The 22703-nt window shown below is 41.1% G+C and overlaps 2 protein-coding genes and 1 long non-coding RNA gene across 12 annotated transcripts in view; 2 read left to right on the forward strand and 1 right to left on the reverse strand.

Moving 5' to 3' along the window:
- The window catches only part of SPRING1 (SREBF pathway regulator in golgi 1), a 98345-nt gene that overhangs the window by 60750 nt on the left and 14892 nt on the right, over positions 1-22703 (forward strand). The gene's annotated exons all lie outside the window — the stretch shown is intronic.
- Positions 1-22703, forward strand: part of MED13L (mediator complex subunit 13L) — a 150033-nt gene that overhangs the window by 15893 nt on the left and 111437 nt on the right. For 5 of the 9 annotated variants that reach the window (XM_081339083.1, XM_081339085.1, XM_081339084.1 and 2 more), the window contains exon 1: positions 7682-7820. Coding sequence is in view for 3 of the 9 variants with exons in the window: in XM_081339078.1 (XP_081195204.1) it covers positions 7583-7820 (238 nt within the window). In the remaining 6 variants the exon portion in view is untranslated. Of the gene's footprint in view, positions 1-7582; positions 7821-14630; positions 14772-22703 lie in introns of those variants that run through there. The other 4 variants (XM_081339078.1, XM_081339077.1, XM_081339081.1 and 1 more) reach the window with 3 other exon arrangements.
- LOC308674528 lies at positions 9675-21298 on the reverse strand. 2 transcript variants are annotated; one of them, XR_014027910.1, is made up of 3 exons: positions 21259-21298; positions 15756-16162; positions 9675-11021 (listed from the first exon to the last, which is right to left on the reverse strand). It is a non-coding gene; the product is annotated as an uncharacterized lncRNA (long non-coding RNA). The 2 variants fall into 2 exon arrangements; XR_014027911.1 differs by lacking the exon at positions 9675-11021 and having other exon boundaries at positions 15150-15914; positions 16011-16162.

Below are 22703 nucleotides of genomic sequence, written 5' to 3' on the forward strand. Positions count from 1 at the left end.
TATATACAGCAATCCTTTTAAAAAGTACAGCGAGCACCAAATACGAAACTCATCACATTTGGTACTCAATGCATTTTGATGTGAAAATTTTGTCCCGGGACCGATTGTGTGGCAACAATCAATGGAATGGCTTGCTTTTAGAAGCTGTGGGTGCTCCATCACTGGAGGCTTTCGAGAAGGGACTGGACAGCCATTTGCTCCTGCTCCAGCAGGGGGTTGAACTAGATGATCTCCAAGGTCCCTTCCAACTTCTGTTTTTCTATGTTCTATGTGTGTTTGGTACTCAACACACAAGCTAGAACTTGTGGCTGTTGGTTGCCCTTGTGACCTACTGCATTATTCCTTGTTGGAAAAACGAAATGTTTTTGGTACGCATTGCGCCTCCTGGAAACTAACTAACGATAAGTACCAAGGTACTACTATACTAGATATCGTGTATAACAGATAAACCCATGCATGGATAAGACGTTTTTAACCAAAACGCCACAAAAAATATGCCGCCTAGGGATGACCCAATAGTGAAAGTTCAAACATACAAAAATGTTGCCTTACCAGCAGTTAGCAAATGGGCTAATCGCAAATCTGTAAGGGTGGCCTGTTGCCAGATGAGCCTGCAATAATGGCTATTATTTCAGCATTTGTATTTCCTGGTAAAAAGAATGTCTATTTGCTTTTTCCTCATGCGATGTTCAATTCAGAAGATCTGTTTTATTTCGACCGTGGAAAGGTACCTGTGCAAATACATGTTGGAAGTTCAGAGAGATCAGATAGTTAAGGCTGTTGCAGAATTTGAACAGCTAAAGACTTCCTTATGGAATTCTCCTGAGCTTCTTGGGAATTAATTCGAAAACAGCCTAATTGGCGAAAATTAAGTGGCTTCTGATGTTGGAATGGCAACTTCTTGGAATATAATAGCTTTTTCCAATCAGATGGTGTTTTTCTTGTTCTATTTTACTGGGGGAAATCAGTGTTTAGAATGTTATATTTAGTAGATTTTATGCCCTTTGATATACCATCTGTCTTGTGGATAAGTGCCAGTATTGCTGCTAAAAGATTAAGACTTGGGTGGATTATATATCTCTCTGCTGCTGTGATTATGGTATAGCTTGCATTTAAGCCCTGGCGGCTGTTTGGTCATGTTATAAATTATCATGACTGGTCTTTGCTAAGTAATAGAGAAAAATAAAAATAAAGACTCTACTTTGGTGGATCTGGTTGTAACTTGTCTTCGTGTCCCAGGGCCATAACTATTTGTTTTAAAAAACAAAAACATAATTTATTAACTATTGCAGATGATGATGATGATGATGATTTTGCTTTTGAATGACTGAACTTGTAGTCTTTCAGATCCAGTTGATAAGAAGTTAAAACAGCAACAACCCAGAAGTCTCTAGAGGGTTCTCCAGTCACAAATTGCATAAGAATGTATGGAATCTCAGCCATAATTCTATTTTGCTGAAAATATCACTCTTTGCATTTCTGGTGCTCAAGCTGTATTTCTGTTGGTTGTGCAATTTTGTAATATTCTAGGGAAATGAATATAAATTGACGGGAAGACTTATTTCCTACCTATGTTTCCCGATGCAGTGCTTTGCCTGTAGTTTCTTCAGTTTGATAAAGGCATTTCTGAGTGGTAGCTGGGTAATTGGCATTTATTTTGGTCAGCCTATGGAGATAAGATGCCTTGTAGAATATTTTGCAAAGTTTATTTCCACTAGAGCCGATGCAATTGATAGACAAGATACCTTAAATTGCTATGTAACAACATAAAGCATTTGGCAGAATCGCTGGGAGCACATAATTTATAGATGACATGATAGAGACAGATGCTTGTTCCAGAGAGTCATCTAATTGTACATTTCTTAAAATGCATAATTAAAAACTGAAATGAGAGCATTGGATCTGCTCTTAATGCCTGTAGCTGCTGTCTGGTAGCAAGATAGTGGATCTTTCAAATATGTACTGCATCTTGGTAGCGTGTATTAATGTGTTTTCAGTTAAAAAGCAGAGAAGCGAAGATGGGTGGTCTCATCCATGCTGATAAAGGTTGCTTGGAAACAAAGGCAGGTTTTTTCCCCCCTTCCTTACATGCCTTTGGGTTTTTTTTTTGTTTTGCTTTTGTTTTAATTTTCTTCTTCTTTTTTTTGGCCTGGTTTAGATTTGCTGAAATAGCAGTTACAGGTTTTGATTATCACTCGAGATAAATAATTATTGGTTTCTGCAGATTTCTACAATTGAAACTAGAGATCACTTCGTCCTGACGTCTCTTAAGGAAATTATTTCCCATTCTCCATTGTACAAAAGAAGCCAATGAATTCAATGCTGGGCTTTTCATGTGATAGCTCTGTTAAAAAGTAACCGGGAAATGAATTAATTGGTTGCTGCAGAGAGGTTATAAAATGGTTGATTATTTTCATAGGAGGCGATTAAACAGATGACAGAAAAATTTCCACTACTGCATTTGGAGAAAATGTTCCACTTTCTTATTAAAAAGAAAGAGTGGATTGTTTCTATAATCTTTGGATATCAGTATCAATTAGAGCGGGCTTTAATAACTCATATTTTGAGGCAAGTATTGTCTCTAGAAATTTGGATGTTGTACCTTGAATGCCTGCGTAGCCTCTCTTTATTTGCCAAGAGAGAAGATTAAAAGCAAACATGCATAATTCAAGCATGCTAAATTAGACCCAGTTGTATGAAGGCATTGGAAGGGAAAAAAAAACATTTAGAATTGTTTGGAAGGGATATATCACTTTGATGATGGAGCTCCAGTTTCTTTCTTGAGGATTTTTGACTTTATTTTGAGGGTGATCTTTCCCCCCCCCCTCCTGTTGAGCCCTGTTTTGGTATGATTTAGAGCAGCTGAGGCCAGTTCAGGAATCTTTTCCACGGAAATAGTGAAAGGGATGTTGGTAATAAGTCTCCATTTGGATTAAAAGCTTCTGTTCAAAGTAAGTAGGAATGATATGAACCGGAATGCAGAGACTGATAGACAGTGAGGCAGTCCTCAATTTACGACCACAATTGAGCCCAACAGCTGTGTTGCTAAGCGAGAAGTTTGCTAAGTGAGTTTCGACCCCATTTTACGACTTTTAAGCGAATCTGGCTTCCCCCTTGCCTTTGCTTGTCCGATGGTCACAAAAGGGGATCACACACGACACTGGGCCTCTGCAGCTGTCATAAATGTGAGTCGGTTGCCAAGCATCTCAATTTTGATTACCGCTACTGGCTACTGTGGTGATTGAGTTAACATCTGTGGCAAGAAAGGTCGTAAAAATGGGGCAGAACTCACTTAACAAAATTCCTCACTGAACAACATAAATGTTGGGCCCAGTTGTGGTCATAAGTTGAGGACCATCTGCAATGTTTTGAGAGAGTGAACGTCGGTACATTTCTTACCAGTTTTGGGGCTTCTGAGACCTTACAGTGAATGGATATTGGCCAGGTATTTATTGGGTCTCATATTATGAGGCATCATCTGTTTACAAGGAAGCTCAGAAAATAACTAGAAATGACATAAATTTGGTTTGTGTAACATGTTAACTTCTGAAACCCTGCCTAATCAAACACAAGTGCTTTGTTTACATGAGATACTTGGCCAAAATAAACAAACCACATAACGGTTTAAGATGCTGGCCTGCCGAACGACCGGAGGGTGCGTGGTTTTGTGTGCTGCCTGAATCTTGCGGATGGGCTTTGCTTGTTTGTGCGGACCGGTTGCTGGCATGCCACGGCCCGGTACCGGTCCACGGCCCAGGGGTTGGGGACCCCTGATCTAAGGCAGGGGTTTCCCAAGCTGGGCATCTTTAGGACGTGTGGACTTCAACTCCCAGAATTCCCCAGCTTGGGGGTTAAAGTCTACGTGGCTTAAAATTGTAAAGGTTGGGAAATCATGATCTAAGAATATGTAAAAAAAACCACTGGAGGTTTTCAAGAAGAGACTGGACAGCCATATGCCCAGAATGATACAGGTAGCCCTCGACTTACGACTAAAGTTGAGCCCAAAGTGTCCGTTGCTAAGCGAGACAGTGGTGAAGCGAATTTTGCCCCCTTCTGCGAGCTTTCTTGCCACCGTCGTCGTGAGTCATTGCACTCGTCGAATTAGCAACACGGTTGTTAAGTGAATCTGGTTCCCCCCCCTTGACTTTGCATGTCAGAAGGTCGCCAAAGGGGATCACGTGACACCCCTTCCCCGGGGACTCTGCAGCCGTCATAAACGTGAGTCGGTTGCCAAGCGTCTGAATTTTGACCAGGCGACCGTGGAGATGCTGCAAGGGACGTAAGTGTGAAAAAGGGTCATACATCCCTTTTTTTTCCCCAGTGCCGTTGTAACTTCAAATGGTCACTCAAGGGACTGTTGTAACTCGAGAACTATCTGTTATAGGGTTCCTGCTTGAGCAGGGGGCTAGACTAGAAGACCTTCGAGGTCCCGTCCAACCCTGTTATTCTGTCTTCAGTGAAAGCTATCTTGGTCTGATGGTTTTCAGGCATAGCACTTGCTTCAATCTCTCAAGAGTTTGCCCCAGTGAGCGTTTGAGTGGCAATTCACACGAGGGCTTCCCCCCCCTCTGTCTTCTGTAAGGAGATTTCTGTAAAATCGGCGTACAAGGCCTCCGTTAGCCTAGGCAGCGTTAATGCCAGTTGCCCTTAAGGCTAACAGTTTTTCCAGAGGCAGGAAAAATAAGAGAAGCAGCAGCTAAGCTAATTTATACAGCAGAAGGGGCTGATTTATTACAAGATTTGGACAGCTCTCTACTACCATCGGAAAGGTATAGTAGCGTTGTCTACAGCAGGGCTTTTCAAGGTCCGGACTGTGGCCCACGGCCTGTTTCAAACTGGGCCGCGCGAGCGATGAGCAAGCACACACGGACGTGAATCTAATAATAATAAAGTTGGAAGGGACCTTGGAGTTCATTTAGTCCAACCCCCTGCTCAGTTGACTGAGTTTGGTGTTTTATGAATAAAAGTTTTGTAATAATAATAATAATAATAATAATAATAATAATAATAATAATAATAATAATAATAATAATAATAATAATAATATAATTAGTTGGAGGGGACCTTGGAGGTCATCTAGTCCAACCCCCTGCTCAGGCAGGAAACCCTAGACCATTTCAGACAAGTGGCTGTCCAGTCTCTTCTTAAAAACTTCCAGTGTTGGAGCATTCACCACCTCTGGAGGCAGGTTGTTCCACTGGTTAATTGTTCTGACTGTCAGGAAGTTTCTCCTTAGTTCCAGGTTGCTTCTCTCTCCTTGATGAGTTTCCATCTGTTGCTTCTTCTCCTGCCTTCAGGTGCTTTGGAGAATAGCTTGACCCCCTCTTCTTTGGGGCAGCCCCTGAGATATTGGAAGGCTGCTATCATGTCCCCCCTCGTCCTTCTCTTCATTAAACGAGACATACCCAATTCCAGCCACCGTTCCTTACATGTTTTAGCCTCCGCTCCCCTGATCATCTCTGTTGCTCTTCTCAGCACTCTTTCTAGAGTCTCAACATCTTTTTTACATCGTGGTGACCAAAACTGGATGCCGTACTCCAAGTGTCTCCTCCAGTGCGAGCGACAGGCACACACGCGTGCACGCAAATGGGGCAAAATTCACTTAACAACTAAGTGCCTTGCTTGGCATTGGAAATTTTGGGCTCCATTGTGGTCATAGGTTGAGGACTACCTGCAGTCGCCTCTTTTGTTCCTTTTCACATTGTTGGGTTGGCGTTTGCTCTAATTTTTCGTCGTTGTTGTTGTTGTTGGGTCACTACAGATTGGAGGGATTATCATTAGGGATTTTCTGTGGCTTCTCCACAGCTTTAACTCTAGCTTTCAATCTGCCTCTTGTGGAAAAGTGTATGATTGAGGGGGGGTAGTAAATTAAGCAAATAGCTGCTTTCAGAATTGTGTTTGTGAGTGTGCGTGCGCATGCCGAAATGCACATCGATTGCTTCATTAAGAGAATCAAGTCGGTAGACACACCGTGGAATGCCACCTGATAAATTGCCTTTTGTTTTCATTTAGTTTACCTACAGAGGAAATTCATGCATTGCTGTCAATAAGGAAAATGCAAGTATTCAAAGTAAGGCCTTGCTCTGAATATTTGTTGGCTTCTTAAAACAGCCCCCCCTCCCCAATTTGCTAAATTATTTTTTTTTAGATGTGGATTGATTATTCAAGCAATTGATGTAGCAGCTTTCCACTGGTTAAAATTTGTGTTGCTGCATTTCTGTGATATCAAAGGCTAAGCACTGTGTTTGTAGCAGCTGTTTCTGGTGATTATTATAATTTAAGAAAGTGGCAGAGATCAATATGAAGTGAAACATATTTCTCCCCCCCCATCTTTTTATTACTTATTTAATCAATGTATTAGCTGCCTCAACCCTTCAGGCAACTGTAAGTGATACTGCATAAACTTAAGGAAAGCAGTTGTCAAGATCATTTTTTCTTCTGAAGTTTCTTTTTTCCTTCCTGGTTTTTTTTTTGGAAGCCAAAGATATTGACTGCCCGTTTAGGAGTTTGTGTTTTATGCAGTTAGTAATTGCCAGGGGTGTTTGCATAGAATCTCGGTTTTCAGCGCTAACAGGTTTAGCTATACTGTTTCTAATTGAACTGAGTTTGCTTGAGATCCTGGCTTAGAATCACTCTCTTTCAAAGGCTTACGTTTTTAATAGTTCTTCTCTGCTTCGAAGATCTTCTAACATTCTGAGATCTGCTTCGAAGATCTAAGATATGTTCTAAGAGGCTGAAACTTATGAAGAACGGTTGCAGGAATTGGGTATGTCTAGTTTAATGAAGAGAAGGCCTGGGTGTGTGTGTGTGTGTGTGTGTATGACATGATAGCAGTCTACCAATATTTGAGGGGCTGCCACAAAGAGGAGGGGGTCAACCTATTCTCTCCAAAGCTCCAGAAGGCAGGACAAGAAGCAACAGATGGAAACTAATCAAGGAGAGAAGCAACCTAGAACTAAGGAGGAATTTCCTAACAGTGAGGACAAGTGGAGCAGAATGGCTTCCATCCAGAAGTTGTGGGTGCTCCATCATCGGACAGAATGCTATAAGGTCTCCTGTTTGAACAGGGAGTTGGACTAGAAGACCTCCAAGGTCCCTGGAATGCTATAAGGTCTCCTGTTTGAACAGAGGGTTGGACTAGAAGACCTCCAAGGTCCCTTCCAACATTGTTATTCTGTTTTGTTCCGTTAGGATTTTAAAAGAGCAATATGACAGTGTGTACTTATCATAGTTTCTGCTGATTCCTTTTGTATTGCAGACATATGGATAATTCTCTTCCCTCTTTTCCAGCGGGATAAAAGTGTTAAATACAGTGTGTTCTTTAATTTTATTTATTCATTTATTTGGTTAATAGCTTCTCCAGTTAAATAGGGCAGCTGACCATTAGGTGGAAATATTAAGGGGAACAATCCTTTCCGTGTTAAAACTATTTTCATTTGGATGATGGGTTTTTTTTTTTTGTAGTTTAGCAGCTTAAGGTTTTAGAATCGGGGTGGAAATAATCCTGCAAATCAGCTGGCTGTAAAAACTGTGATTTTAATAACATGTTGCTTTTATTTTATTTATTTTTGGTGTCATGCAGGCGGAACTGACAGGCATCAAGTGGCGTAGGTACAACTTTGAAGGCCATGGAGATTGTGGACCTATTATCTCAGCCCCTGCTCAAGATGACCCAATTCTCCTGAGTTTCATCCGCTGTTTGCAGGCCAATCTGTTGTGCGTTTGGCGTCGTGATGTCAAACCGAATTGTAAGGAGCTATGGATATTTTGGTGGGGAGACGAGCCGAACCTGGTAGATGTAATACACCATGAGCTACACAGTAAGTATATATGTATATATATATATGTATTATCTCCTCGGCTTCAGCTCTAATTCTGCAATGAAAGCTTCTCTTGAATGTAGCGTTTGTCGTTTATACAGGTAGTCCTCAACGACCACAGTTGAGCCCCAATGTTCTATTGCTAAACGAAACCTTTGTGAAATGAGCTTTGCTCCATTTTGCGACCTTTCCTGCCCCAGTTGTTAACTGAATCACTGCGGTTGTTAAGATAGTAGCTCAGTTGTTAAGTGAATCTGGTTTCCCCATTGACTTTGCTGCAAAACGGGGATCTCATGACTGCAGCCATCGTAAATATGAAGTCAGTGGCCAAGTCTCTGAATTTTGATAGTGTGACCACGGAGACGTTGCAACGGTTGTAAGTGTGAAAATGGTCATAAGACCCTTTTTTCCAGTGCCGTTGTAACTTTGGATGGTCATTAAATGAACTGTTGTAAGGTGAGGAATACCTGTATACATTGCAAGGTATAAAAAGGATCTCCATTCTATTTATTTGAATGATGCCTCGGACTAGAAAAAATTGGACTGGATGTGAGAATGTTTCTGGTTTTGGGATCCAAATGTGCATATTGAACTAAAGTAGATCAGTGAAGATTATAAAGGCTTGGTGACTCATATAATCCTCCAAGTAGACACTCAGTCGCCGGTTTTAAATCTTTTTTTTTTCTTTTGAAATTCTGGGAACAAAATGTGGATGAATTTGTATGTTTGCGCAAGGATCCAAATTCCCAATCTGTTGCAAGGGGCTTTGCCTTTCTTCATGCTCTTTGTGCCCGCCCCAACTACTCTAAGAACCAGGCCAGTGTTTGTAACCTGGACCCAAATGATGAAAATAGACTCAGTCAACTAATTTCCCAAAGCCATTTTACCTCAAAGCAGATCAGTGGCTGTGCTTTTGGAAAATGTCGCTTCCTTTTATTACATTATCCTGAAATTAGTGGAGACTTTTATGTCCTGGTAGACTGCTTATGTTACAGTGAAAAATACATATAAAATTTGCAGTTTTGCAGCTGTAGCAGGAGGAGTGGCAGAACTTGGGGGCAGAGTCAAAAGAGGGATCAGCCTAGAATCCCTACATAGTCACAAGCTAAGCCCACCCCCCCCCCTTGATTTCCGTTAACCCTTATCCATCTTCTAAGCAGATGCTAACCGTGAGTTGAGAAGATTGCAGTACATAGGCTTTAGTAAGAAATCATTTTGTTTGGACCTTCCCATGTGGAACTGATTTATTTATTATTATTTTTTGTGCCTGACAAGCTGCAGTGATGGTTGCTGTCTGGCTTCTTAGGTGAGGAACATCTGGAAAACACATGTCATTGTTGGTTAAAGAAAAAACAACAACAGAGACCTCATATTAAGGGGGTTATTTTGTTTTTGTTTTTGTTTTACTTTTAGGAGACCGTATATAAATAAGTCATGTTATGAACAGAAGTGCTTACTCTGTGGGGGTATGGTCAGCCCGGCAGTGTTTAACGTCAACTCATTGCCATTCACAAAATCTGTCGTTTGGATCATGCTGCTGCTTTGAAAACGCGTGAAATATTACTCCATCCCACAGATTCATCCCTTGGGAGGGAAGGATGTGGTGCACCCAGGCACCTGTGTGGTCCCCTTGCACGCTTCCCCGCCTTAAATAAATGCAGAGAGCATTTAATGCAGTAAGAAAGACAGAGGCGGGAGAAGTGGCACGGTATAAAGCAGCGCATCAGCTTTCAGCATAAGGTTTTATTTCTGAACCTGCCTCCCGCTATTGTCTGACAGTAAAATAGGTCAGTGCCTGTGTATTGTTCAGATCAAAGCTTACTTAGCGCTGTAAATGTTCCCCATTTAATTCTGTTACGGGCCGTCTTCTGCTAAGGACCCTCCTCGGTTTGCTTCGCTGGGTTGTCGCAGCCAACATTTCTGAAGGGTAGATCCATCCTTGAAGTACGTCGTCGGGTTGATGCTGGATTTTGAAAAACACCAGATGGTGGGAAGTGAATGCACCTTCTGTTCAGCGTTGCAGATTTTGACAGCTACCTGCTTCCTTCCATTTCTTCGAGTAAGATGCCCTTCCTCGTGCCCCCTAACTCCTCGATGTACGACCGCAATGGAGCCCAAGATTTTTGTTGCTAAGCGGGACATTTGTTAAGTGAACCTTGTCCCATGTTACAACCTTTCTTGCCACCGTTGTTCAGTGGATTACTGCACTCCTGGTTAAGTTAGTGACACGGTTGTTAAGCCCATCTTGGCTTCCCCATTGACTTGGCCCGTTAGAAGGTCACAAAAGGGGATCAGGTGAGCCCAAGATGCTGCAAACCGTCATAAATGTGAGTCAGGTTCCCCTTGGTGCTTGGCCCGGATTGTTTTCTTGGCTAAGAACTTGGGGAATCTCTGAACAGGGTTGATTTCTGCGTGCCTCTTGGCCTAGCGCAGGGGTAGGCAACCTTGACTCATTTATTTATCTATCTATCTATCTATCTATCTATCTATCTATCTATCTATCTATCTATCTATCTATCTATCTATCTATTTATTTATTTAATTTTATTGGATTTGTATACCGCCCTATTCCCGTAGGACTCAGGGCGGTTTACAGGGCATTTAAAACCATGAATACAAAAATTAAAAACAATTAAAACAATTAAATACAGCCCTGACTCAGGAATTCTGGGAGTTGAAGTCCATGAGTCATAAAAGAGCCGAGGTTGTCTACCCCTGGCCTAGCGGAAGCAGGTAGCAAGCCATTCATGGATCATGAAACGGAAGCGCTACCTCAAAGAGTTCCACGGAGGCTAATTTCTTTTTTTTTTTTTAATGAGACACCTGCCTCTTTTACCCAGCTAAGCTTTCATAATACTTTTCCTTCCTCCTCTTGATGGGATTGCAGCCTCTTTGTTTTTTCCAATGCACTTTGGGGCTTGGGAATGAACACTTAACTGGAAGGAAAGGGGCAAGATTGGCCGTTTTTGCTTTCCGGCTGTTTAAAAAAAAGAAAAGAAAAAAAAGGCATCTCTGGCTTCTGCGTGATGCGTTAAGGATCCGAGCTGCAGTTAACTCTTGCTGCTGGATGGCGTTAATTGTAAATTGAAAAGCACGCCCGCATGTGGGAGTTGGAGTTTGTCATTTGGTCTTGGTGTCAGTATCTCTCTGCCCGATACACACATTGGAATGGAACCTATTTGGAAGAAATAATTGCAGCACCTGTTGGCAGAAAAATACGTAAGGTAGTGAGCGGTTTTCTGCTAAAGTTGTCTTCTGAGAAAGGGAAGGAGGGTTTACCGAAATAGATTTAATATTGGGAAGATCTGGGGGGTGTTATTTTGAAAGGGGTAGCAGGCCTCTGTAGAAAAAAAGTTGACTTCTTAGGAAGCTTTTTGGTGTAAACACTGAGCAGCCTGGTTCTTTGTTCCAGCTAGTCCTCAATTTGCGTCAGTTCATTTAGTCACCGTCCGAAGTTACCACGGCCCTGAAAAAAGGGGCTTATGACCGTTTTCCATACTTACGACCGTTGCGGCATCCCCATGGCCGCGTGATTTATATTTGGATGCTTGACAGCTGACACATTTATGACGGGGTCACGGGATTCCCCCTTTTGTGACCTTCTGACAGGCAAAGTCAGTGGGGAAGCCAGATCCACTTCACAGCCCGGGTGATTAATTTCGCAGTGATCCAGTTAACAAATGGGCCGAGAAAAGTCGTAAAAGACGAAGCTCACGTAACAAATTTCTCACTTAGCAACATAAATTTTGGGCTCGATTGTGGCCGTACGTCGAGGACTGCCTGTATCTGCTTTTGAGCCAAACACACAAGGAAAGCTCTCTAGAAGATATACGAAAAGCAACTTTTCTGGGGAAGGCCAACTTGGTTTAGCCCAGGGACCTGTTGTAGTCCTTGAGAATCCCTCCTCCCAAGCGGATTCTATCCCGATCTTTACGTGATTGAGTAACATCACAGGTAGTCCTTGATTTACGACTACGGTTGGCACCAGAACATCTGTTGCTAAGCAGAGCAGTTAAGTGAGTCCCACTGGATATGGTGACCTTTTTGCAGCGGTTAAGTGACCACCCTGGTCATTAAGCAAACACTCAGTGTGGTGAATATATGAAAATTGTCAAGTGCTCAAAGTTTGACCGTGGGGATGTTGCGACGGTCGTAAGTGCGAGGATCAGTCGTAAGCCACTTTTTTTTTCAGCACCGTGGTAATTTTGAACACTCGTTTAAATGAATGGTTGTAAGTCAAGAACAACTTGGGCCTTGGCCAAAGCAAATATTTATCCTATGCAGATTTTTACAGGTTGTATTTAATTCCCCCCCCCCAGTTGTTCAGCGCATTTTAATTTACATTTTTGATTGCATGTGGGGGAATTATTCAAGAGTACTTCAGATGGTTTGAATGTTTATAATCAAGCACATACCAAAGATGATGTTAGAAGTTCTTTTTATTGGACCGTTTTATATGCATTAAAATGTGACTGCGCCATTATGACATATGCTTCCATTTACTCTTAAAAGTTTATGGGGAAAATGAAAATTCTTACAGTTACCATTATTTAATAATCCATTGCATATTGCTTCTGGTGCTTTTCAATGTATCTCAAGAACAGGAGATACTTAGTAACTTGGGATGTTATTGAAAATAAGCCTATAAATCCTTTTTTTTTTTAAAAAAACATCACTTTGTCTTGTGCTCTCAGTACATATTGAACCTGGTGGAATATCAGAAGGTACCAGTTCCTTCAAGGAGTCTAAACTTCGACACAGAGTATAGTAAAGATCATCTAAAGGAAGAGGCAAAACATTCAATAGACGGAACGGTGTGTGTGTGTGTGTGTGTGTGTGTGTGTGTTTTAACACATGGTTTGTGTTGCTTGCAAACTGTTTTATGAAGAGAATGGATGCCACTGAATTTTTACTGCCCTTGCAATTAAATAAGAGCTAGCCACACCTTGAACATCGTTTTATATATCCATCGTATAATCAAATGAGTGAGCTTTACCAATAAAGGAGAATATTTGCAGCTCAGAGTTCGAAGGAGGGGTCATTTTTATACACCAGTGCGGAGATAACCTGCCGAGTTTATATACAAACATAAATAAGAGCAATCCTCATTCCATTCTTGCAGATATTTCGTGACCCAACTAGACAACAGCATCAGTGCCAAAGGGGGGGGGAGGAGGAGGAGGAGGAGATTGGGGTCCTTGGTGCTCTTTGACATTGGCGGTTTTCTTGCAGAGGTTTCATCAAACTAGGGACCATCTCCAGTTTCTGCTCTGAGCACTGATGATAATCTAGTTGGGCAATGAAAGGTCTGCAAGAAAACAAGAAAAGACCAAGTCGAATTTGTCTAGACCAAGTCGGATTCAAAAACACCTGAACATTGCTGGAAGTCTGTTATTCAGACAAATCCTCCTCTTCCTCTTCCTCTTCCTCTTTCTCCTCCTCCTCCTCCTCCTCCCCCGAGATTTTTGGGAGTGGGCTTAATTTCACTGATAGTGACTTCACAAACAGAACATTTCAAAACACGTCCTGATCAGTTCTTTATTGTTAATATCTCAGATTATTCATATCACACAGGGCTGGTTAAATCCAGGTGTTTTATTCCAAGTTGCAATACTGAAGCAAATTTGCACCGGCCACGGTAGATGTGCAGATATCCTCTATAATAGGGCAAAAATGCCATCGCCAAATTGTGACTGCAGGGCCAAAAAGCAAACTATCCAACATAAAGTGTCTGAGTGACAAAATAGAGCCTTATAATGGAGACTTTGCTGATTTCCTGGCTGTGACAAATGAAGCAAAAAATTGTATCTGTCATCTAGACACACATTTGTAATCTTTTTTAATTCTTTTTTTCTCTTACGTTTTTATCAAAATGTGATTTGAATGTGCGGTATGATAAATAAATAAATCCCAAAGTATTGTTCATGCGCTAACTGTACTTCTGCAAATCAATTATATTTTGGCCTCCTTGTGCTCTGACATCTGGCTGACATCTTAGGAGCAGAATAAGCTACTATTTGGCAAAAACTAAACTCTTTGTATAGCTTGTGGGGCACTTCCTGGATATCTTATTTCTTTGCCATCTGTAGCAGAGTTCCTGTATATTTTGTGTATTTATATTTAACTTCCTTCCTTCCTCAGGAAATGAGTGCATAGAATTCAGAAAGATTTTTTTTTAAAAAAATAAAAAAAAATATTTGGGCCTTTTTGCAGCTGATTAAGAGACAATATTTAAGATGCACCATCGGGTAACTTATTTTCATTTCATTTCATTTCATTTTTTTTTTTTAGAATTGGTAAATTTAGACAAGATGTTGATGTCTTTGTGCACTTGTGAGACAGGGGACTGCAATTACCTAGGCCTTTGAGGGTCCCTGTTTCCTACCACGCTTCTGAAGCTGTCGCTTCTGCTGATCAAAATGGATTAGTCTTAATCAAGGCAATTTAAATCGGAAAGAACAAGTCCTGATTTAAATAGTGCCTTAACTTCCTAACTGATACCTTTCCTGATCAGGCATGCCTCCCTGCCCGGTTGTTACAACAATTAAACATGAGTTTCTGAAGACACTTTATAACACAAATTGTCCTTGTGACACTTTCATTGATCACATCCAGATGAAAGCATTGCCTAACTGCGTTTAGATTGAAGCTGCCCGATGGTTTTTATTCTATTATTATTATATATAGAGAGAGCTGCATTGGGGTGGGGGGGCTTAGATAAACAAAGCTTTGTCCATTTTTCACTCGTGCGGTAGAAATGGCAGGGTAGACCCTGAGATATTTTCTTTTTGAACTCTGCTATTCTCCCAGAAATTCTTGGCTGAAAGCAAAGAAACCTGGAGTACAATTTCAGACCTCTGGGATAGGCAGTTCGCAGGTCTTTTGCAGGACAGATGATTGCGTTAGGAGAAGACCGACTGTGGGATGAGATCTCTGGTGGCGGCAGACATAGTAGGTTCAAGAACTATTGATAGAAATTTACTTGTTTGTTTTGCCAGTGACACTTCATGCTCTTGAATGCGATAATTTTTAAAATCCAGTTTAATTTATTGTCAAACCATAATAGTAGAAATACAGTGGTATCCACATAGTTACTCTCTATTAGTGACATTATTTAATGAAAACTAATAATACAATTACAATGTAACCTGGTTTAATTAATGGCCTTGTTGAATTGTACAACTTGTTTTCTTTGCTCTATAATATTTATTGTACAATGTGGCTTGAATCCCAGTTTTAGTAGATACGGAATAATTGTATATATTCAAGAATAAAGTTGTATAAGATTGAAAAAAAAAAGAAGCTAAGCCAATTCCCTTACTTCATGTCACCTTTCCAGACCCTTCTGCCTTCTCACTTTGGATGGCTGGTTGTTTCCCTTTCCGAGGGCAGGAGTCAAGTTCAGTCGCTGCCTTTCATGGAGTTATAAAACGTGCTCTTTTTTAAAAAAAATCTCTGTCTTTCTAGTATTTCCTATCCATCAGCTATCATATTTTTCTCTCCATTCTGTCTGTATCTATGTCACTGTCTGTTGTCTTCCTTCCTTCCTTCCTTCCTTCCTTCCTTCCTTCCTTCCTTCCTTCCTTCCTTCCTTCCTTCCTTCCTATCTATCTATCTATCTATCTATCTATCTATCTATCTATCTATCTATCTATCTATCTATCTATCTATCTATCTATATCTATCTATGCCACTGTCTGTTGTCTTCTTTCTTTCTTTCTTTCTTTCTTTCTTTCTTTCTTTCTTTCTTTCTTTCTTTCTTTCTTTCTTTCTCTCCTTCCTTCCTTCCTTCCTTCCTTCCTTCCTTCCTTCCTTCCTTCCTTCCTTCCTTCCTTCCTTCCTTCCTTCCTTCTTGCCAGACCTACAGTTAAACTACATTGTAAAACATGAATGCAATAAATAGGAAATTTAAAATTCATTTCAACTAAGACTGACCCGTACGGAGAGGGAAGGGGACAAAGTGCGCACCCGGAGGAGATGGGATGATATGTCTTCTTTTGGGGTATCTGTTCCAATACTGTCTCGTGGCTTGAAGAAAACAACCTGTAGGAAGTTCTGCTTTGTGCGGTTTTCTTCTGCGTTTCTTCAGCAAATCTGAAGGGGAGGGATGCAATGCCAGGGAAAATTGCTCATATATTTTATTCAGAAAACAAAAATTACATAACATCCCCATTTTTTTATGGTACTTACTCAAGCGATCCTTGCATTTTTGAGATGAGCGGCTTGTTTGGGTTATCTACTTTGGAAAGCTAGAACAAACCCCTCTCGGTTCCAGCGACAAATAGGCAGGAATTATGGGGAATAGTTTCAATATTGTAGCTTAAACCCTGGGATCTACATGCCTGAAAGGAATCGAGAGAACTATTAAATGTGGTTGGAATTAGTTAGAGGGTTGAATCTGAGCTGAAGTCCAACTTCTGAAAGTAAATAAAATCAATGCTTTTACCACAGGCAACTTACTGAACCATGTAATTAGTTTTCCCCCCCACGAAAATGAGACATTACACCAAGGGAGCAGGAGAGCAGTATTTATTCTAGTTATGTGAAAATTAAACAATCATTAAAAGAATGTTTTTTTTTAATTGCCTGAGGGGAAACTCTAATCAGGAGGTTGTCTCCTCCCGTTCCCCACCCCTTCTTTTGCTATTTATTGGGGAAATTAGAGCAATATCTTTTATTAATTAATCTTTTGTCTTTTAACTTTGTATTTTGTATTGGTATGTTTTTAAAATGCCCTGTAAACCGCCCTGAGTCCTTCGGGTAAGGGCAGTATATAAATCTAATAAAATCTAAAAATCTAAATCTATTAGTAGATGTGTTTTGGTTTCTTTTTTTCTCCCCCCTCCCTGAAATGAAGTTATTTAAACAAGTAAAAAATATCTGGGTGAGCTTCTGATAGGATCTGGGTCGAGGGGATTCATTGCTAAGGGTCTGTCTTGTGAAAAGGGATTTTATACAACTCTCGAAACCGGGTGGCGGCTGTCTGCAAGAAACCCCCCCCCCCAAAGAACCTCAGAAGACCTTAAATTTATTAGCCCCGTAAGGTGACACCGAGAGACACGCTGTTGATCCTGTTTAAAAGCACATCTAACTAATCTTGCAAACAGATGAGCTGTTAACTTGGAATGTGCACATTCCTGTCACAGCCAATAATTATTGCTCTTGCACAGATTTGTCCAAGAGTCAGGTCTCCAGGAAACGTGTCGTCATAAGTCTCAACTGGGGTGTCCTTCCTACGTCCCATTTTCTACCTTTTATTTATTATTTATTTACCGTATAGCAGCGTGGCATCTACAGAGGTTGTGCAGTCATTCATATGCAAATTTAGCTTAAACAAGGCATCAGCATATATGTGTGTGTGTGTGTTTGTGTATACATATACATTGTGCGTGCGTTCGTGCATAAGACAATTATTTATTTGGAAATTTTGTATTGCCGCCTACTTGCTCACAGCGTCTCAAGGCGGCCCTCAGGAAATAAAAACACAGTGTAAAAAGGAATAAAAATAGTACAAAATGAAAATAATGAAATAATTTTATTTTATTTTTATTATTTTTATTCCATTTATATCCCGCCCTTCTCCGAAGACTCAGGGCGGCTTACAAGCTTAGCAGTAGCCTTCATTCTAAATAATAATGCTCAAGTTCTATTTCAGCCTGGGTAGTTTCCCCCCCCCTTAGATTCTTATTTCTTTGGACCTGGGAGAAAAGAGCAGAACTCTTTTTATGCTTAGGATGATCTGTCTAGTTTTGATACATTTGGTTCTCTCTTTATGTTTGCTTTCAAATTTGCACGCTTTACATCGCCCAGCATTGCTGTGTGCTGGGTGGCCCGTAACGGTGAACGAACGAAGGTTTACACCGTGCATGATGGGCTACGTTGACCTCCTGCCTGGATAATTCGGATCGGGCCATTGCAAAGCAGTCTGCAATCGTGCAGAAAGGCAAAAACTTTTCCAGAGGGAAAAGCTATGGAAAAATTTCTCAAATGAGCTGATTAAAAAGCCCAGAACGCTTTATGGAGCTATTGGAAGCAAACTGTTAGTACGAGCGGTGGAATCACGTGTAAATCTGTTCTGGAAATGATGAGGCAATCTGTGATCACACCCTGTGACAAATTTTTCAGGGGAAATATTTGTTTGTAGAAGGTTGTCATGTTATATGACAGCCTTTTAATTTCATGAAATATTTCTCCAGGCTACTTCCCAATTTACTCTTTCGGATGGGAAAGCTTCGCATGCTGTTTGTCTGCTTTTGAAGCAATTAATTGCTTTTGAAGAATTAACTTCATTAGGCTTGTAAATGTTTTTGCTGAGGAAGAAAGGTAACTGCTTCTCCCCCCTCCCCCCCAAATCCTTCTCCTTAATCCCCCTAACACACAGTGATGGCGAACTTTTTGAGACCGAGTGCCCAAACTGCAACCCAAAATCCACTTACGTATCATCGGGTGCCGGGTGGGCGTGGCCCTTTGGGAAGGTGTGGCCAATTTTGTTGGCATGGCCCATTGGGTAATGGCAGACCGGTTGGGACTAAAAAGTTCAAGCAATCAATTCCAACTTTGCGAGAACTATTTTTTTTCCCGTGAGAAGTTGAAATTGATTGATTGATTGAACCTTTTTTTTTTTTGCACAGGCGGCGGAGGCCTAAAGCGAAAAGGTTTTATAAAACCCAGCTGAAGGCCTAGGACTGAGGCGATGGCACGCGCGCCCACAGAGAGGGCTCTGCGTGCCACCTGTGGCACCTGTGCCATAGGTTCGCCACCATGGCCCTAACATGTTTGAGGTCCTTTGTTTTGAACATCTTTTGCTAATTTTAGGTCACCCCCAAGTTTCAGCTGTGCGCTCTCTTAAAATTTAGATACCTATATGTTCTTTCATCAGCTTTCCCTTTTTCTTTCTATTTTTTGTGCCTGTGTGTATTTTTAAATCGGACTTTCACAAGGTATTGGTGCAATACACCGATCCTTTTATCTGCTCCCCCCCAGGTATGTTTATTTTGTAACTGTACTTTTAGCACATCCATTTACAAATACATTCACAGTCTTGAGCTGCTGTTCTCACAGTGTCCTGCTGTGGAATCCTACTCATCGTTGCTCGGTGTTTTATTAAAATCTGCTTTTTTTTAAAGCCCAAGGTGTGTGTGTATGCGTGTGTATACATACATACATACATACATACATACATATATATATATATATATATATATATATATATATATATATATATATATATATATATGTCTCTGTGTGTGTGTATGTATATATATATGTATGTATATGTATATAAGGGATGCGGTGGCTCAGTGGGTTAGGACGCTGAGCTTGTCGATAGAAGGTCGGCAGTTTGGCGGGTCGAATCCTGAGTGCTGCGTAACAGAGTGAGCGCCTGTTACTTGTCCCAGCTTCTGCCAACCTAGCAGTTCGAAAGCACGTAAAAAATGCAAGTAGAAAAATAGGGACCACTACGGTGGGAAGGAAACAGCGCTCCGTTGCGCCTTTGGCATCTAGTCATGCCGGCCACAGGACCACGGAGACATCCTCGGACAAGCGCTGGCTCTTCAGCTTTGAAACGGAGATGAGCACCGGCCGCTAGAGTTGGAAACGACTAGCACGCATGTGCGGGGAAACCTTTACCAAATATATATATTTTCCCGTGTAAGATTGAGGGTGTCTTGGCGACGTTTCGATGAGGTCCCACTCGTCATCTTCAGGCTGGTGTCTTCGACTTCGTGCTTGTGCCTCAATCTTACACGGGAAAAGACCCGAATACGCCAAGACCTACCTACCTGCCTGCCTATCTACCTACCTACCTACCTACACATACATACATACATGCATGCATACACACACACACACACACACACACACACACACACACATTTTCAGCTTTAGTTGCCTTTAAGATCATAGTCACTTCCTGCTAAATTCCAGCTACTTTCTCTTCTGCTTGCCTCTTAGTAAATTAAGAAGAGCTGATTTCACTGGGGGCTTCTTCCATCTTTTAAAGGAAGACATTGTTAGCAAGATCGGGAATTTCCAGCACAGGGTTATGTTTGGCAGACTTCGTTTCTGGGTAAATACCGAGGCAGTTGATGTAATTTTTTTTAAAAAAGTCTGCCAAATTATGCTGAAATAAACAAATCTCTTGTGGAAATAGCTAGAGATGGGTTTGGACACCCACCTAAAGATCGTTCGTTCTGCTTCTTCTTTTTTCCCCCCGTCTAATTTCTTGTTTTTGTTTGCGCTTGTTTTCGTTTTTTCAATGTTTGCTTCTCCGCAACAGGAAACGAGGTTTTATCGGGTTGTGAATGGCACCTTAACTGTATGTTTCAGACTGTAAAATATTACGCCGTAATGAGCAGTTTAGCTTAGGCTATATAAGACACACACACACTCCGAAGCAGCTAAAATAATCGTTGGATATGTTTGGATTTTCTTTCGAAAAGACAATTAGGATGTGATCCACATGACTTTTAAAAAAGCATTGCTATATAAAAAATTGCCACAGTCGTAGAAATGTAAGATAGACGTGGGGAAACTTGTGGCCCTTAAAATGTGGCTGAAGATCTTGTTCCATCTGTCCTGATCAGCATGGCCAATGACAGGATTCTGCAAATTGCAGTTAGATCCAAGAAAACCACGAGTTTCTTAGCCATGAAGCTTTTAAAGTAAACAACAGTCTAACTTGTTAAGCTGAAGGTTCGTTCTCCCTTCATCCATTACTCTCTGTTGGAAGTCCTGTTAGTGTCACTTCTAATTTCTTGTGTAACCTGTTAATGCTCAGCTACTTCATGATGGCTCCTGAAGATTGCTTTAGAGCCGGTCGTCAGTTGCCAGAGTAATGAAATGAACAGATTCAGCCCATTGAAGATGCTCAACTATAAACTTCAGAATAATTCTGCCTAGTGATTTTATCTGAAATTAGACCATTTCTGTATCTACACAGCCTGATGGAACTCCACCAACCAGTTAGTTCTGTATTGCTAAGCTAGCAATCCTTTTTAGTCTTATTATGTGTATTTTTTTTTATTTGATCTTGTTCCAAGGCAGTGAGTCAAGTTGCAGCGGAGGAATGTTCTAGAGCCACAAAGCTTTCTGATCTCTTGCAAAACCATCTCCATCATCATCATCATCACCACCACCTTCCTCATCTGCTAAAGTTGGAATAGCTAATCCCTCCTATATCTTGGAACCATTGTTCTGAGTAGTGTAAGCGCACTACTTTTGTGAACAATCTTGTTGCTAATATCCAATCTTTTCCTCTACAATACACTAGTTGCACTAGAGACTTTAAAGCAATTATATCCCCCAAAATGTTAAAGGAAAGAGCGTTAGCCCTGCATGATAGACCAAATTAGGGAACCAGTGCCAGAATCTTGCAAGTCTGAATGCGCTTCACCCTCTTTCCCTTTATCTTCATAAGCCAGAGATGTTTACTCACATTACATTCTTGCATTCGGTCCAGGCCCCTTTTATCTGCCTGTTTCCTTGGTAGCTGTCAGGCATGAAAGACCAGCTCCCCTCCTGATGGTCCAGATAAACTGATTTATTGCTCAACAGCAAACTTTTCAACTAACAGTTAGCACCTGCTTAGATAAGAGTCTATGGAATTCAAGGGATTTCATTCTCTTGTGGCTATGTTGGGATTCTAGGCTGATGGCTCTTTTAACTCCACCCCCAGGTCCTGCCACTCCTTCTCCTACAGAAGCAGCTCTTCTATCTGTCATACAAGGCTATTCCCACTGTTCAGTGGGTGTATTCCGGATGAAAAGACCACAAGGTCCCCTATTTTTCCCCCACTAACTGCAGCCACTAGATTCAGACCTGTACCATACTTGTTAAAGTATAGTTAAGCAAACGTCTTAGTGACACACGTGAACCTTATTTCTTCAAGCGGAAGTATCTCTCGACTCATCATGTTGATTATATGAGGATGGGTTGAGTCGCATTAACACAAAACTTTTTGTTTATTAAATTTACATGTTATTTATTAACACTGGAATACAGTTAGTGGAACTGCTAGCTAATTAAGAGCTAACCCATATTTTGACTTGTTCAGTGATTTAATTGAAAAATGTTTAGAGGAAGATACTATTAATTCTCCCCCCCCCCGTCTTTTTAAATGATGCTCTCAGCTTTTGAAGCTCGCAATTTTGTGTGGAATTTAAGCTGTTCCTACTTTGTTGGATGAACTTACATCGAGAGTCTGGCTGTTAGTTATTAAAAGCAAATATCTTGGAAAGAAGACAACTGCTTACCGGGCAGAAATTTCTTATTAAAAACAATTGTTGCTTAGGTGGATATTTATTAGTCACAGGTCCCCTTTTCAAAAACAACAGCATGGGCAATTTTTGTGAACCGTACACACGCAAAGGCCTCTTTTTTTCTTTCTTTCTACAGAGCAAAATTTGTACTGAAAGGTGTGGCCAGAAGGAAGTTAAAATGCTGTTAACTTAGTCACCCATGTAGGGTCTCGTTTGAAAGGGTGCAAGCTTAGGACATGGTCTCTTCCGATGCCTTATGATTTCCTGCACGGGAATGTAGGATTGAGGGTGCAAGCGGTCTCAAGAGCTGTAGAAGAATGGAGCCCACCAATTGGAGAGAATAGAAACTGGGTCTCTTGCCAGATTTGCTATTTGTTAAGTTCAAGCTGGAGAGCCAGTTTGGTGAAATAGTTGAAGGCACCAGGCTAGAAGTTGGGAGACCGTGAATTCCAGTCCCACCTTAGGCGCAAACCAAGTGGGTGACTTTAGAGAAGTCAGAATAGTGGAGTTGGAAAGGAACCGTGGAGCTTTTCTCGTCCATTCCCCTGCTCAAGCAGGCGACTCTACATTCTAGGCAAATGGTTGTCCAATTCCTTCTTGAAAACCTCCAGCAATGGAGCAC

Source organism: Vipera berus, assembly GCF_964194415.1.
Source record: "Vipera berus genome assembly, chromosome: 14".
In the NCBI taxonomy this organism is placed as follows: Eukaryota; Metazoa; Chordata; class Lepidosauria; order Squamata; family Viperidae; genus Vipera; species Vipera berus.